At 40.6% G+C, this 18640-nt stretch overlaps 1 protein-coding gene across 1 annotated transcript in view; it reads left to right on the top strand.

Annotated features, from left to right (window-relative positions):
• cntn3b (contactin 3b) overlaps window positions 1-18640 on the top strand; it is a gene marked incomplete at both ends in the record, with an annotated part of 270445 nt that overhangs the window by 43685 nt on the left and 208120 nt on the right. The window contains one exon of the mRNA XM_084315768.1: window positions 17581-17716. Coding sequence (XP_084171894.1) covers window positions 17581-17716 — 136 coding nt within the window. The remainder of the gene's footprint in view (window positions 1-17580; window positions 17717-18640) is intronic.

Below are 18640 nucleotides of genomic sequence, written 5' to 3'. Positions count from 1 at the left end.
CGTCCCAAATGAAATCCAAAGAGCAAGCGCGGCAGCGCGGCAGCGCGGGCAACCAACTTCTGTAGTGTTGGGCTGCTGTTCCAACGCACTTGTGTTGGGCTGTGGTAGCAGTGGAGCGTGGAGCGCTGCTGACTGATTATTATGTTTCGCGTTTTTAACAACCAACGGTAGATTCACTCGTCACTGTACATGTATAAACAAAGCCCATACAGTTATGAAATAATAAACACTGTTAGGACTCGCAATAATAAACACTGTTATGACTATATATATACTAGACTAGACTAGACACATAGCCATAATTTAAGATATAGTTTATGTATTCGCAAATATGAGAGCTCTGTCATTGAAGTGGGTGGTGGCAGTGTAACAACGTTCACCCTGATGTAAAGTAGCGATTTTTATTGTTTTGTCATGACAACCCAATTACATAATCCAACATATGTGTAAAGAAACAACATATTCCAGTTAACGGAATATTTTTTAATGATTCATTACGGTATAAATTAGGTTAACTGGAGCTGTGGAGGCTCCTTGCTGAAGAGCCAGCGGGGCAATGCGGTTGTTCATTCACCGGCTTCAGTTTGCCGCCCGCGGCTTGACTCGGTTCAGCGTTCACCCTGATGTAAAGTAGCGATTTTTATTGTTTTGTCATGACAACCCAATTACATAATCCAACATATGTGTAAAGAAACAACATATTCCAGTTAACGGAATATTTTTTAATGATTCATTACGGTATAAATTAGGTTAACTAGAGCCAGCGGGGCAATGCGGTTGTTCATTCACCGGCTTCAGTGCGCCGCCCGCGGCTTGACTCGGTTCAGCGTTCACCCTGATGTAAAGTAGCGATTTTTATTGTTTTGTCATGACAACCCAATTACATAATCCAACATATGTGTAAAGAAACAACATATTCCAGTTAACGGAATATTTTTTAATGATTCATTACGGTATAAATTAGGTTAACTAGAGCCAGCGGGGCAATGCGGTTGTTCATTCACCGGCTTCAGTGCGCCGCCCGCGGCTTGACTCGGTTCAGCGTTCACCCTGATGTAAAGTAGCGATTTTTATTGTTTTGTCATGACAACCCAATTACATAATCCAACATATGTGTAAAGAAACAACATATTCCAGTTAACGGAATATTTTTTAATGATTCATTACGGTATAAATTAGGTTAACTAGAGCCAGCGGGGCAATGCGGTTGTTCATTCACCGGCTTCAGTGCGCCGCCCGCGGCTTGACTCGGTTCAGCGTTCACCCTGATGTAAAGTAGCGATTTTTATTGTTTTGTCATGACAACCCAATTACATAATCCAACATATGTGTAAAGAAACAACATATTCCAGTTAACGGTATATTTTTTAATGATTCATTACGGTATAAATTAGGTTAACTGGAGCTGTGGAAACTATTATCTTAAATTATGGCTATGTGTCTAATATGGCTGTCTCAAACACAAGGACCTGGGGGAGCCTCATGCGCATGCGCGGCTCTCTGCCGCGACTCTCTTGTCTCTCTTGTCTCTCTTGCCGCAAGGCCGCGTGCTAGTGGATTGATTGATTGGCCGTGTGGCCAATCAGAGAAACGCTGAACGAAAAGCTGAACACAAGTTGGTTGCCTTTAATATTCACGCGTCCTGGCCTGCTTCTAAGTTCAGTGGCCTGACAAAAAATAAAAATAAAAAAAATAAAAAATAAAAAATAAAAAAAATATTTTTTTTAATTTTTTTAATTTTTTTTTAATTTTTTTTTAATCATCTCGCGGCCCACCCGTGGCTGCTCGCGGCCCACCTTTGGGTCGCGACCCCGACTTTGGGAACCACTGGACTGACTGACTGACTGACTGACTGAGTCTGTTAGTGACATAGAGGGGCTTTGCATCTAAAAATGTATTCCAAAAATCAGTTTTCAGGCTTTTGATCAAATCAAATCAAATGTATTGGTAAAGCCCGCAATCACAGGTTAATTTCCCCATGGGCTGGACAATTCTTAAACAAGTCAAGAAGAAACATCACAATAAATCAAGAACAAAAAAAAACCATCATGAAATCCAAAACAACACTCCCAGACATACCCCAGCGAAGGTATCCCCCTTCTTGGATGTCGGTGATAGTAGTGTTGTTAACACTTTGAGTGCCAGCAGGGGGTGCGAGAAATAGCGCTTGAAGTGCCAGCGCTGTAGTCAATGGGCGGGCGATCACATTTGCGAACGCATAAACTATATCTTAAATGATGGCTATGTGTCTAATATGCCCGTCGCTTATCAATGACTTGTTTCCAGTCAACATTGTCGAAACGGATTGTTTTTTAATCGGTTCATTTCCGTTTGATACCATTTTGAAAAACACTCGTTTTTTTAACTTCCAGAAAAAATTAAAGATTCTGCAGGAATCACGCTTTACTGGAATACACAAAACACGTTGTAATTTTTCTGCCTATTTATGAATCGTTTTCAAATAAACGCTAGATTATCGATAGTATATGTGTACTTATGCACGCTAGAGAAGCGGGCTGAAAAATCAATTATCTTATTTCCTGATCAGCACACACACACTCACAGCCACACACACACATATGGGACACGCTGAGATATAGGTGAAAAAAACTCTGATTATCCCAAGACTGGTAAAATAGATTCCTTACCTCAGATCAGATGTTCTCCAAAAAGATTATTCCAATTCCCGATCGCCATTCCAAATATCGATCGTGTTTATTGATCCAACGCTGGGTACTGGTAACACATATTCCACGCTGTTCTGAGGGCGGGCAATGACTGGGATCGTCTCCGGTTAAATGCCTGACAAGTAAAATGAGGATTCCGGACTCTTTTTTTCCCCATCCATTTCATTCAGTCCAATCCAATGGGTGCAATACCATCCGGAGAGACGATAGGGGGCGGTATTTTCCCTGTTTGAGCTCAGACCCCCACTGGTAACGTGAGGCTAGATTGAAAATGAATGGAAATCGATAATAAAAAAAATAACGATTAAATAACGAGATTTCTTGTTGTTGGCACTCAACGCATGGCATGAACTAACAAGATTTCTCGTGGCTGGCACTCAAAGTGTTAAGGATGATCGCTGGGTGGAGAATAAAACAGGCGAAATAGTTGGTATGAATGAACATATATGTGTAATAAAACACAAATATGTACATGCAATAGCAACTGGGATACATAAGAACATTTTTGAAAGATTGAAATAGAATAGAGCTACAGTAAGAACAGCAACAACAAGAGAGAAAGCATATGGAGACGAGCGCTAGTGTGATAATAGGAAAAATATATCAGAGTCATATTCCGTTTGCACCTGAGTATGTATTCCGTTCAGATCCATTTGACGTATGGGGGCGACGTAGAGAAGATCACAACAAGTTGGCCATCACCACGGGGCATCCACCACCTTGGTCATCACCACGAGAAATCCACTCACAGAGAGACAGGGACAGGCGTTAGACAGTTTGCATGTTTGTGGTGGGCGGACATAGCAATAGATACATGTAGTAAGCATATATGTGAATAGAATAGAAGTACTTAACCCAGCAATGAACTAAAGCAGGCATGGATTAGACGTTGCGGGTCAGACTTTGATGACTTCAAACTTCTCATGACCATAGAACTATAAATCATTAGCTTGTTAAATCCTAGATTAGCTAATCAGAAAGACACAACATGCTTTGTAACAAGAAGATTACTAGCAATCTAGAATCAAATCTATTGAAGTGCCTAGAGATAATCATGATGAATTGAGAGTCGATATTAAATTGAAATGTGACCCCCAGGTCCAATCCAAATGTGAGATTCCCAAAGACTCCCACCTCCATCAGATGATGCAGTAGTAGTAGGCTATTCAAGGGCCACTTCGCAGATTTTCAACTTCATGAAAAGAAAGCACAAGGTCTGCTTCTGTGGGCCATTTGCTGAGGACCTAATATTTCGCCTTCAATTGTACAATACCTTATGTTTTTATTTACGCTTGTCGGGTCATTCGTTTTCATTCAACTCAAGCCGTGCTATTATTTGGTCGCATCCAATTTGACTTCATCAAGTGAATTACTTATAATTCATCACACCTACTCTGAAATCAAAACTGTGGAAATTATTTTCCCTAATTATAGTTTTGCATGTGATAAGTGAAAGCTGTGGTAGAATGAGATGCCGAGGTGAGAGATATGTTTTATGTAGGGATAGGGCTGGGCGATATATCGAGTATACTCTATGTATCGCGGCTTGTTCTACGTGAGATGTAGTAAATTACTATATCGTGAACATCGAGTATATGTTGTCACGTCGCGGCTGATATGAGACTTGCTTTAGTGCAGTGCAGAGCGTTCTTCTCATTTCAGTATATAGACAGACCAGCGCGGACCTTAAATTACATGCAATTGTAATTTCATTACACAGACCAGCGCGGACCTTCAATGACATGCAATGGGCTAACGTTAGCTGCTAAGTTAAACCATATAGGCTAAGCTAACTAGCGTTAGCTCTTAGCTGCTAACCCTGGAAGCGCTCAAAGCGACACTAGTTCCATTTGTGAGAAAAGGGGGTGGGTTATATTGACGACGCTTGACATCAGAGGTTTAAGATAACTTCATATTTATTGGTTATTCGTTTCTTGCATCCAGTTTCAATCTCCGTGTGTTCAACTTCCTGTGTTTACATTCGAGTGTGACATCATCGCCTACGGCAGCTTATACGCTCAAAACGCAAACGCTCTCTCTCTCTCTCTCTCTCTCTCTATTCAATGATTTAAAGTGGCCAAACGTTACAGTATAAATACTAACTGGATAGGATAGTTGATGATATTTTCATTTCATTATCTGAAATATTCTAAAATCATTAAGTCTGCTATAAGCCATTATCCCTTTGTAAGGCTTTGTGTGTGATTATTATTTTCGCACAGTAGTGTGTATATATGTATATATATATATATATATATATATATATATATATATATATATATATATATATATATATATATATATATATATATATATATATATATATATATATATATATATATATATATATATATATATATATATATATATATGCGTGTGTGTGTGTGTTTGGCTAAAGTGGATAGAAAACACAGTACTGTGCAAAAGTCTTAGGCACCCAATAGTTTTATATAAATTGTCTTAGATGTAAATAAATTGTTTTATTAGTGTGTCAGTAGACTACTCTTAGTACATTTTCATTTAATTATTTTTTAAAGCATCTTCATGGTTTAATAATGGAAACATATTTTGCAGGGACTTATTATAATCATCATATTGGCGTGACTGTATGCATCAAAGGGTTAAATCAAGCATTTTTAAGTGCTTTAGAGGAAATGTCAAAATAGCGCGATATATATCGTGTATCGTGATATGGCCAAAAAATATCGCGATATCATTTAGAGGCCATATCGCCCAGCCCTATGTAGGGATGCACGATAATTATCAGCAATTATGACGTCATCCCGATAAACCCGATAACATTATTGATAGCTCCGATAATATATAATACATTTTTTGGTTAAAAGAAATCCGGTGTGGGTGGATTGGGATGAAGGGCGCTTGTTTTTATTATAGGCTCCTCCCGTTTTGCCAGTACTGTGGTACGACTGATAGCGTGTGGTTTAGGAAGAGGGAGTTCTTCACAAATCCAGCGTTCCCTTTCTTGGCTGTGACGTAGTCACGTGACATTCAGAGGCAGCAGATAGTAAACAAAGTTGGCGTCGTCAGACTTTTTCAAAGTTTCAGAGGAAAACTGTTTGCTTGCTATTTGTAACAAATGCAGAAGTTCCACGAGGAGGGAAAGGGGCAACAAGCTATAACACATCCAACCTAATAAGTCACCTGAAACATCACCACCGCTACGATGGTGTATTAAAATTTGACAACGCTGAGCAGCTAAAGGCTAAGCTAATCCAAAGCCAGCTGCAAAGGAACTGGCGCGGCTATAGGCTATTGACGAGGCGTTTGCAAAATTAAAGACGTTTGACAGAGATGTTTTGTCTGGTTTCCTTTTGAGGCGTGCTGTCCTATAAATGCCAAGTAATAGTTGTTTCATGGACCAAGACCACAACAGTCTCCTCTCCTATAGCGTCTGCTGACAAAGCACAATACCTGTTGGTTTTTAGTGCACTCATTGTTCAGGGAAATACATTGTTAATGACATTGACGGATTGTGAATTTTGTGATTGACTCAAATTATATTTATTTGGAAAAATAAATATACTCACTTTATTTGAAGAGTCAAAACTGTTCTCTTGGCTTTGTTTTGTTCATAGTAACGCTCATGTCATGAAAAATCTGGTTAGGTCAAAACTACAGGAATATACATTAAAAAAAAAGATATTATAATACAATAAATATATATATATTATCGGTTATCGGTATCGACCTTGAGGAGCAGAAAGTTATCGGTATCGATATCGGGGTCAAAAAATCGATATCGTGCACCCCTAGTTTTATGTGTTTTGGCATGCGTGCGTGTGTTCCACCTACTGTAGTTCTACAAGTCCAGAGCCAGTTTAACATATAATTGCTAATCTTACAAACTATTGCGGGTGTATAACTAATTGGAACTTAATATGTATTATTAGCTTCCAAATTCATCATTATTTTTAATTAATTTGACATGCCTACTCTGAAATCAAAGCCATGGAAATAATTGGTTTTGTGCAAGAACAGTGAAAGCAGAGGTGAGGGATATTTTCTGTGCATGCCTCTACTTCATTCCAGGACCAGTTTAGCCTAAAATAGCTAATCCTATAAACTTTCTTTTAATTCATTGAAACCTAATATGTCATTTACACCTGTATTTTTTTAATTTATTTTTTATAAGCCAATTATCCATTGACACCCCCTTACCACCTTTAACTCATTCTGCGCCATCGCTTCATCCGCGAGATGGCGCTAGAACGCCACCGCTTTAATCAATGGGGGGGACTGCGAGATTTGCGAGTGCTTCAAATATATCTTAAATTATAGCTATGGGTCTAATACACCCGTCGATTATCAGTGAGTTGCTTCCAGTCAACATGTACAAAACTGATTGTTTTTTCATCAGTACATTTCCGTTTTATACCGTTTTGAATACGAGTATAGTTTTGGTGATTTCTAGTAATCCCAGGAAAAGATGCGATAATAGCCCTTTAGTGGAATACACAAAACATGTTGTCATTTTTCGCCTGATTATCGAATCTTCCTGAACTCAACACTAGATCATCATTACTATCCTTCCTCGTGCAAGAATGAAAAGAGCCCTGGACCACGGGGCTCCCCCCCCCCCCTCCTGCCACCAACGGCACACAGCCACACATACACACACAGAGACAGCGTCGATCAGGGTAGAAATAAATATCAGATCAACGATAAAATGTATATATAGTGTTCTTACCTTGTATCTGATGTAATGCAAAAGAAATAATCCAATTATCTGATCGCCATTCCAAATACTGCTCGTGGAGGTCCGTCGCACATTACAGAGCGGTACACACAAACGGGCGGGCGGGGGTTACTGTTCAATGCCATCGTTGTATATGCCTAGCTCACCTGAGTATTTAAACCCCGCACTCACGGCTCGGATCGTCCCAGAAAATAAACTACACCATTCCTAATGGAGTGCAATACCAGCTGGAAGGCGTAGGCGGCGGTATTTGCCCTTTTGAAAGCTCAGACCCATTCCCAATGATAACATCAGGCTGGATGGATGAAAATGAATGGATATCGCTAATAAAAGAAATAACGATTAAAACCCGACTATACTCAGGTCTGGCGCTGAACGGTCAGCGAGTTAACCCGACTATCATTGTGACTGGCGCTGAATGAGTTAAACAAATATATTGTATTGTATTTACAATAACATATTTAGATCGTATGCACAAATTGAATAGAGGGAGGCCAACCTGCGGCTCTTTGCTCACCAATGTGTGGCTCCTCCATCCATAAATATATATTTTTAATAATCGCTAATAAAAGAAATAACGATTAAAACCCGACTACTCAGGTCTGGCGCTGAACGGTCGGCGAGTTAACCCGACTATCATCGTGACTGGCGCTGAATGAGTTAAACAAATATCTTGTATTGTATTTACAATAACATATTGAGATCGTATGCACAAATTGAATAGAGGGTGGCCAACCCTAATATTTTTTTTTCTTTATTTTTTTGTCATTGATTCCTCCCGCCTGGACTATTGCAACTCCCTCCTCACTGGCATCACCTCCCGCTCCCTCCATAAACTGCAAATGGTCCAAAACTCAGCCGCCCGCCTCCTCACTAACACCCGGTCCCGTGAACACATCACTCCTGTCCTCCACTCTCTCCACTGGCTCCCGATCAAACACTGCATAAACTTGTAATAAGCGACTTTGCAAACGGTGACGTTCGTGTCTGTGTTTCCAGGGGATAACCAGGTTCAGGTCTGACATATCTCAGTTCAGTGCGGGTCTAGGGCTCAGCTGTCTTTGTAATCGCTACCTCAGTAGTCTTACAAATGTTTATTTTTTCTCACTTCTTCTGATAATCAACATTGTAATTGGTTCAAGGTACAAATCAATGTAACTATCGATAACATTAGCTAACTATTTTTGGATCTCGATAGTTGATTTTAGATATCGTTAGCACCAGGGGCGGATTTAGGATTGTAGGAGATCCCAGGCTTAGCCCAGATTTTTATTTTTTTTTACTTCGACACCACAACCTTTAACTTATACCACCACCTTAAAGCGTACAAAAGGCACTAGAGAACACTTAAATTCACACCCTTTAATTAATGAAGCAAACAATAATAATTATTAATAATAATAATAATAATAATAATAATAATAATAATAATAATAATAATAATAATAATAATAATAATAATAATAATAATAATAATAATAATAATAATAATAATAATAATAATAATAATACACTGTATTTGTATAGCACCTTTCATACAAGAATTGCAGCTCAAAGTGCTTCACAGCAGTAAAAAAAGACAGGCATAAAATGAGCACAACATTAACATTGGGTTAATCGCAGATACGCATTGTATGCATGGTTCGCATGTGTGCCAAATGATGACCTCGGAGCAGGTCCTAAATTATTATTATTATATTAAGAGCAATGCATAAAGTGCAGACATAAAGCATGAAATAGATAGCAGCAAAATAGACAAAGTCAAGGTAAGACATAGAACATTAAATCACATCGTTTTTCATATTAAGATCTAAGATCTAGGGTTAACTCGCCGAACGTTGAGCGCCAGGACCCCCGAAAACCAGAGTATAGTCGGGTTTTCATCGTTGTTTCTTTTATTCGATATTTCCATTCATGAAGACATGCCGGCAGCCTGTGTTATCACTGGGGATGGGTCTGAGATCTCAAAAGTCCAATACCGCCGCCTAACGCATTGCGGCCGCTATTGCACTCCATTTGAAACGATGTGGCTTGGTGTCTGGGCCGAGCTGCGGCCTGCAGGCGGGGTCTAACTACTCGGTCAGGCCAAACGCTTATAACGCATGCATCGACGAGGGTCGGGTTCATGTTCAATGCTGGATTACGCTGGCACCTTGATCGACATCAGTACTTGGAATGGCGATCAGATAATTGGAATATTCTTTTCGGGACAGATCCTGGTCAAGGTAAGGACTATATGGTATCAATATTGCGTTGATCCAAAAATTCCTTCATGCTGATCGGGGCGTGTGTGTGTGTGTGATGTGTTCCGTTGGTTGCGATCAAAGCATGTAACAATGATTAATTGTAAAAAAAAAAAAAAAAAAAAAATTGAAAATAGATTCGGGGCTTTTCAGAAAACATTCGGGGCTTGAGCCCAAGTAGCCACCCCCTAGCCCCGCCCCTGGTTAGCACCCCGATGTGCCAATCACAACGCTAGGCAGAAAGAAATGGGACAACAACTAGCTACTTATCCCCACTGCTTATATGCCTCTAGATACCAAATCAGACAGGGACAAAACCATTGTTCACTGTTGTGTTTACTGCTTGATACACTACAGGCCGGGCGAGGCTGTACCAACTATATTAGGGGGGTATATACAACACTAGTTGGAACTAAATATAACTTGCACTACTGTCTGTTGAAAAACAAATGAAAAAAACGGAGCCTTATGCATTTGTGATTTTTGTTGCTTTTTTCCTGTTGTACCGAACTCGTACCAACCGTGACCCCAAAACCGAGGTAATTGATTATGGCAAACATCATAATCATGAGTATTTTGATTGATATTGAAATCATGATTATTAAACATGATTACTCATTGATTTGAGAACATCATATGATGACGACAATTTGTTTTATCCTTCTTCTCGACCAAAGGCTGCCTCTCTGTCATCTTCTACAAGTTACCAAAGATGTTTCAAAATAACTGTAGAAATGCCCTGTGGCTCCCTCCTCCCTCTCAACAGGAGCTGAAACCACTGCTATGAAGGAAGGGTGTGCTGTATATTTACAACACAAGACAAAATGAGAGCAACACGGCATGCGGCACAATAATCGTTTCATCTCGATTATCCTGTTTTCATGATCGTGGGAAGCCAAAATCGTAATTTTAAACTTGATTAAACGCCCAGCCCTACTTCTAACCACACCCTCCAGTCTTGGCAACACCTGGGGCCTCATTTATCAATAATGCGTAGAAAGTGTTCTATTTTCGCTCCTACACTGTACGTATGGAATTTAGAATGTTCATTCAATATTCAATCATTTTGAGGCGGGAAACATATAAAACCTTGCATCGAGGACTTGCCACATCGCCGGGATGTTGCTAGCTAGCTAGCTGCGCTAACATTAGTTACAGTAGTTGCCAGTGTGGTATGGACGTTAGTGCTGCCAAAGACAGGACAGTAATGGCTAGAAGGCATCCATGTTACAGCTGGCTGCTGGCTGCTTACTCCTCACATGACCCGTCTGACGTCACGGTTTATGGAACTCTGCCATTAAGCTAGTGACCACATTATTATGTGTCGGGCCCACTACATTTTCTGTATTTATCATTTCCGCCCCCCATGATAACTGAGTTTGAAACCCCAGAATTAGGCCTGAATCAGGCCTACTATGACCTTCTGTTTTCTTTGTATTGATATCACTCCAGATTTATTTTGTGACCAAATTTGTATGAACCATTTTAGGATTAGGATAGGTAAGTCCATTTGAAACATTAGTTTACAATATAACATAAAAGTTATCAAGAAAAAAAGAGAAAATAAATAAACATAAAACATAAAGTTTGGAAATTTGTATTTGGTAGATTATTTCTCTATTGTAACAATGCTTCTTGGCAATACATGTTATACCATTGGAAAGCTTGTTTATCTATAAGGAACATGCATTTGTGGGATGAGCAGCACAGCTTGAGTATGTGGGTTGCGCCCATGAAAGATTTGACAAATCTTATTCAAACAGCTTATTCTGCTGTTGCTATTGACTCTTGTTTGGTGTTATTTGGTGGATTGGATGATTGAAGTCTATCAGTAACAAGGAAGAAACGAGACATATTGGCAATTTTACTATTTATTAATTTAACAAACAGTCAGGAGCCTCAGTAGCGTGTGGAAGAGCCTGGCACCTCCTCATGCTGGACACCAGCGTGGTCACACACTGCTGTGGGATGGCATTCCACTCCTCAACCAGGATTTGTCGCAACTCTCAAGTCAGCCAACGTGGTTGTGTTGGTCACCCTAGCACGAATAGCACGCCTAAACTAATCCCACAAGTGTTCAATTGGGTTGAGGTCAGGACTGTTGGCAGGCCATTCCATTCTCTCTACTCCCAAATTCTGGAGGTAGTCTCTGATAAACCCCGCTCTGTGGGGGGCGAGCGTTGTCATCTCGGAGGATGGAGTTCGGTCCCAGACTGGAGATATGGTATTGACTGGTAGGGGGTAGGTGTGAAAAAGTGACCATAGCTCAGCGTAGGAAGGTCCGATCGAGGTCCATATCTGAGGAGGTGCCCGGCTGTTGTGGCTGTGTCTGGTTCTTCCACACGCTACTGAGGCTTCTGACTGTTTATTAAATTAATAAATTGTAAAATTGCCTTCCTTGTTACTGATAGACTTCAATCATCCAATCCACCAAACAAGAGTCAATAGCAACTGCAGAATAAGCAGTTTGAATAAGATTTGTCAAATATTTCATGGGCGCAACCCACATACTCAGCTGTGCTGCTCATCCCACAAATGCACGTTCCTTACAAATGGGGCACCATTTAAAAAGGTAAATAAACAGGCCTTCCCACTGTATCAAATGTATTGCCAACAGAGAAATACTCTACCAAACACAAATTTCCAAACTTTATGTTATATGTTTATATATATATATATCATATAACAATATTATTATTATATATATAATTATATATACATACCTACCAGTTATACAGGCCTAACTTTCCATTACCCCCAAAGCCTATATGTCACACCTATCTGCCATCATTACAAAGAGAATCATCATGTCACTCCAGATTTCCTTCCTAATCCTTTCTCCCTTAGCTCGCTTAACTGGCAGTGAAAACAGCCTTATAGCGCCTATTATTAACTGATGTGTGTGTGTGTGTGTGTGTGTGTGTGTGTATTTTGAGGAACAGATGTTCCAAAACGATTTAGTTGGATTAATTAATACAATCAATAAATCATGTAATTAATCAATCTATAAAAGTGATTGAAAACCCATCTGTAATAGGCCAGTTCTAAACTGTTTGTGCTTGTAACCGAAGTGATGTTGACAGCCTGGTAACATCATTCCAGAGGATTCATGTCAGGTAGTTGAAGTGATTGAGGGATCAGAGTCAGGTTGCTACAGTGGAACCATGCAGACAGGTATATGCTGGCTCTGGGCTTTTTGTTTATTCTGTATAATTCTATAGTTTATCATCATGACATTCGTATACAAAAAGTAAACAAAGCAAACATTTTGAAATCGAAACAAATAAAGGGTCTAAACAAATATATATATATATATATATATATATATATATATATATATTTTTTTAATAGAACTATATTTAGACCAGTATGGTCCATTTAACTCCTCCTAACGGGAAACTTTGGAACTTTGGTAGAATGTGTCTCTGCGGTCGGACAAGGCATTCTCCCTGTAGCATGGAAGAAGAGCGCTTGTGTCATCAGTCTTTCCCCCTATGGAAACATTGTTCCCCTATAGACCACAACCCCCAGGAGGGGGAAATAAAGTTGGTTGGAAACAGTGAAAGCGCACTCCTCTCTTATGTTTTATGCAAAGTCATTCATGTGACTACGCCCCCTTCTAGAGCCTCCTCTCATTCATCATTCTAATTAGTATGAGAGCTTGTAGGCCCGGCCACCAGTGGCATAAAGGTTTGAGAAGTGGGATTGCGGCGGGAACACATCTGGGCACTCTCTTTAAATACCACACTGTTGAAGTGCCCTTGAGCAAGGCACGTAACCCCCCCTTACTGCTGGAGCTACTCAGTGGCCAACAGTGTCAGACTGTGGTTGGTTAATTGAGAAGTTGAATGGGCTTAATGTCCACCCTCTCATTATAAAATGGTATCATTCCTTTTTAACTAACCGTACACAGCGGGTCAGTGTTAACGGCACTCTTTCAGAATCTAGAACCCTGAGCACTGGAGCTCCCCAGGGTATAGTACTGTAAGTTCACCTGTGCTTTTTACCTTATATACAAATGAGTGCAGAAGCATCTATCCTAACCACCGCTTCATAACATTTTCTGATAACACTGCCATTTGAGCTCTAATTAAGAATGACAGTGACCTAGCTGATTATTATTTGGAAATCCAGAGGTTTGTAAATTGGTGCGACAATAACTGTCTGGTTTTAAATGTTAAGAAGACTGAGGAGATGGTGTTTGACCCCAGAGGTGTTGGGGACCACAGGTCTGTGGACATCCACAAACAGTCCATCTCGCAGGTCTCCTCATAAAGTATCTTGGGATTTTTGTCGATAACACACTAACCTGGAACACCCATATAGATAGCCTGTGTAGCAGACTGCACGTTCTACGTCGCCTTAGAGTTCATGGTGCTATACAAAATGTATGTTACTTTTCTACTAATCTGTATTAGAGTCTCATCAGATACGGTATTACAGCTTGGTTTGGTAACCTGTCTGTACAACTAAAGTCCAAACTGGTCCGTCTGATGCAGACTGCATGAAAGGTCACCCATCCCTGCAGTCTATTTTTGAACAGGCTACTTACTCTAAGGCAAGCCAATAGAATTGTCTCGGACCCCTCCCATGTTTTACATGCAGAGATACTGCCCTCTGTAGGGTGACCAAATCTGTATGATCCAAATGCAGGACAGCATGTCGATTTTGCGGGACATTTGTTGAAATTGCGGGACAGTAATGAATACGTATGCAATAATCATGTTTACATAATGTATTCATAATTTTGATAAAAATATAAGCATTTAATGTATTAAAAACACAATATTAATTGCTTATTATACTCATAATTATATAGAAGACCATACCATGCAATCCAACATGCTGTTAAGAGGTTCCCGAGTCCTATGGCTATAGTTAAGATGTATGCAACCTGTGATCTCTCTTGTAATGTGATACTGAAGTGCATACATTGTCTACACTGGCTTCCTTGATTCTAAACCTGTCCAGAACATGCTACACAGTTTAAATGTTTCTTTCAATGATAATCTGACAAATATTTGTTTTTATTATTAACATGTTAAATGTAAATATATCACAGGTATATATACAGGATGAATATAATAACATGACTCATGAGTAGGCCTACAAAGAGTGTTATCCTGCATAAGTGAAATACATACATAAACAAATTAAAACAGCAGTGAACAATAGGAAACAACTATTTAAAATATTGCCTGCGCTTCGCATTGTAGCACCTTGGAGAGCACCATAGTGCACTATACAGGTAGTTAGTGCCTGGGAATCTATATTATTACTGGACCGTGCAGCTTTAATTAGAGCCTTCTGACCAAGAGAATATTATAAAAATATTGACATGTTAGAGAGAAATTTGCTTTGACTTATTTTCTCTCTTCACGAGCTCCACACTGCATCTATTTCTCTGGTCCGTCCACGCGCCGGTCATGAGGGAGAACAACCTCTCTACGAACGCATTCGTGACGTTTCTCTTTAGACACATGACAGAAAGAGCCTTCAGATAATTCTCATCAGAGAAATCGAACCACTTCTCGAGGTAGACGATGGCAGACCTGTAGAACGATGTGAAGTCTGCTCTTGTCTTTGTCGCTCTCGCATCTGGGAAGTGGCGGAGAAGGACACGTCTAAGAAGGAATCCGTGAGCCTTTGCATGGAGTTTCCCACGCAGGGTAGAGAGGATGGGGTAGACCTCGCATACAGTCACGTCATCGGCCCTCAATAACCAATAACCAATAGCCAATAACAGCTTGCATATATAGTACCTGGCGCGAGCTGTTTATTGCAGCGCAACTTGAGCGACCGGAAATAAACAGCTTGCGCCAGGTCATTGTATACTTGTATGCCGTGACAAATAAATCTCTTGACTTGACTTGACTAATGCACTTGTGCTGGTTATACTATAGGCTATGTTACATAACGTTACGTATGTAGTACTTGCGGTGCGTGCATTAGTGCATGTTTTGGGGATTAATGAGAGGACAAAAACAATAATTATTAATAATAATAATAATAATAATAATAATAATAATAATAATAATAATAATAATAATAATAATAATAATAATAATAATAATAATAATAATAATAATAATTGTTTATTGAATTGCGGGACACTTATTGAAATGCGGGACAGTGTTCTTCTCTTGCGGCATGCGGGACAGAAGGCTGAAATGTGGGACTGTCCCGCACAAATCGGGACGTTTGGCCACGCTAGCCCTCTGGGAGGAGGTTTAGAGTTCCACGCTCTAGACTAAATAGGTTTAAAAACTCCTTTATTACGATCTCACTTAAACTTTTAAATAGTGCCAGATAAATGGCAATTATCGAATAACTGATATTTGGTTGCTATATTATCGATATTCGATAACCGATATTTGGGTATAATATTCTAATGTGGTGTTGCCAGACATCCTGCTGTGCAGGTACTGTACTCTATCTTTTATATTGGTTATCTCCTCTGTTTGGAGTCAGTTGTTTTGTGTCATGTCTGTATGTGTCGGTGGCTGTAGTGTGGGTGTAAGCCCAAGACAAATTTCCCAGCTGATGGGACAATAAAGTGACTCTTGACTCTTGTACTGGGCAGTTTCTAGTGATCAACAGTGTCAGACTGTGGTTGTACTGGGCAGCTCCAAGCGGTCAACAGTGTTAGACTGTGGCTGTACTGGGCAGCTCCTAGTGGTCAACAGTGTCAGACTGTGGTTGTACTGGGCAGCTCCTAGTGGACAACAATGTCAGACTGTGGTTGTACTGGGCAGCTCCTAGTGGACAACAGTGTCAGAATGTGGTTGTACTGGGCAGCTCCTATGGTCAACAGTGTCAGACTGTGGCTGTACTGTGCAGCTCCTATGGTCAACAGTGTCAGACTGTGGCTATACTGTGCAGCTCCTAGAGTTCAATAACAATAAGACAACAAGGAGAGGCAAAAAGTAAGGATAACAAATCAATTTAAACACATACAACTTGAATGACAAATGTTGGCGGTTTTAAAGGGGACATGCATTATAAATGGCTTTTTTCTGTGTTTAGCACGGTTTTATAGTAATACGGGTTAGTATCAATGGGTCTGTGTCTCTAATTACCATATTGACTCATCAGTCTAGTCTCGAGTTCACGAGATCCTCCCTCACTCAACTAAGCTGTTCTGATTTGACGGTTTTGCTGAGGTTAATATAGCACTGATTTGCATAACTAATGCCCCCTCTACAGCGACAGCAAACAGAGCGAGGCAGATCGTGTAACCCGACACTTCCTCAAACAGAGCGAGGCAGACAACGAGCGAGTGAGAGAGAGAGGGAGAGACAGAGATAGAGAGGGATAGAGAGAGAGAGGAGCTTCTGTCGGGGAAACAAACCGCGCGTGAGGAAGCAGCAGTAGCACATACTCATTTACACAGTGCTTATGGGCGGAGCCAGGCCAACACAGCCTGAAATCCAAAGTGAGAAAAATGTGGCTTTTGAGTACTTGATTAGAAATATAAAACAATGAATAAAAGCTTACAGATGTGTTCAATAGACTCACAGGAAGTGTAAAGTTGCCAAAATAGTGCTAGGAATAGCAATGCATGTCCCCTTTAAACTCTGCAACAGAGGGGAGAATCTCAAGCAACCTTTAAAAGGTGTGTCGTATCTATCAGATTAGGGCAGAGTGATAGACGGAGTCTAGGGATTTTAATTGAATATGTCCTCTCAAAGAGAGAAGGAACCACCTAGCTGTGAGGCGATCTATTCCCACCCACCACCTGTTTGTCCTGGAAATCGGTAGACTGTCGGTAGTCTCTCTCACACATTTACTTTATGTTCATTAATGTGTACTGTCCCTGTTCAAATAAAGTTTAAACTGAAACTGAAACTGAAAGTCATTCAGTATTTCAACTGCTGGTACAGTAGGTCAGCGAGGCACTTCCTTACTCTAGCTTCTCCTCCTCTTTCTCCAGCGTGTGCCGAAGACGTCATATTTCAAGGGCCAAGATGGAGGACGGAGCCCAGTAACCTCGTTTTATCTGTCAACTCTGTAGACCAGGAGGCTACCATTCGATGTGAGGCAGAGGGGAGCCCCTCGCCACAGTACAGGTAAAGTACGCCGTCTCTACCCCACACGACCACAACACCTTGTCCTTGTCATAGGTCCATTCCTATTCCTGGAAGGACGACGTCTTCCTGGGTAGGGTCAGGTTAAGGTCAGGCAAGGAAAAGTCAAAGGTTGAGGTTCAGTTAGCGTATTCCAGGGCTGCCGACCCCTTGCACTGAGCGTAAGACCCAGAGTTAGACTCCTGATGCACGTGTTGATGCCACACCCCCTCTCATGCTTGAAAAAGTAGATATTTTTTTGTACTCCTACTCAAGTTTGCCACGTTGTGTGAACCAATTTAAATAATGTCCCATTCACACACACCAGAGGAACAGGAAGCTAAAGTTAGCTGAAGGAGAGATGCGTACCTATAACCTATCTATTCCCTCCTGCATCGCTCCCTTTTAGACATTTCACCTTCTAGTCTCCTAGAAGTCTCCTATTTCAGAGTGATTCTCAGGCCCCGTTTAGACGGAAACGCTAGCAGGTGAATCCGCAAAAATATTTTTTCGGATGTGCCTTTCGTTTATACGGAAACGGCGTTTTTACGGGGTGAAACCGCAAAAAAGTGAGACTACCTTCCAGGGTGGAATTCCTAGAAACGCAAAAGCTTTGCGCTCTCGTCTAAACTGTTAAAACGTATAAATCTGATAAAACGATGACGAAAGGTTTGTCACGGCTCTGGTCGCGCGTACTGCTTACGTCACAGGTAGCAGGTATGCGCCAGTAGCCGAGACGTAAACAAAGCAAGTATGTCTGACTTATATCAACGGAGATCACCTGAAGGCTACATTGGCAGTACTTTTAACCCTTTCACTGCCACACGACAGAAGGTTACCCCTTTACTATCACACAACCGGCTGTCGTGTGGCAGTGAAAGGGTTAAATACACAAGAATCTGTCCCGCGCCGTGAGTGGACCCACTG

Source organism: Notolepis coatsorum, assembly GCF_963971535.1.
Source record: "Notolepis coatsorum genome assembly, chromosome: 6".
NCBI classification, from domain to species: domain Eukaryota; kingdom Metazoa; phylum Chordata; class Actinopteri; order Aulopiformes; family Paralepididae; genus Notolepis; species Notolepis coatsorum.
Note: the sequence above shows the minus strand (reverse complement) of the source record. Positions and strands in the feature narration are given on the sequence as shown.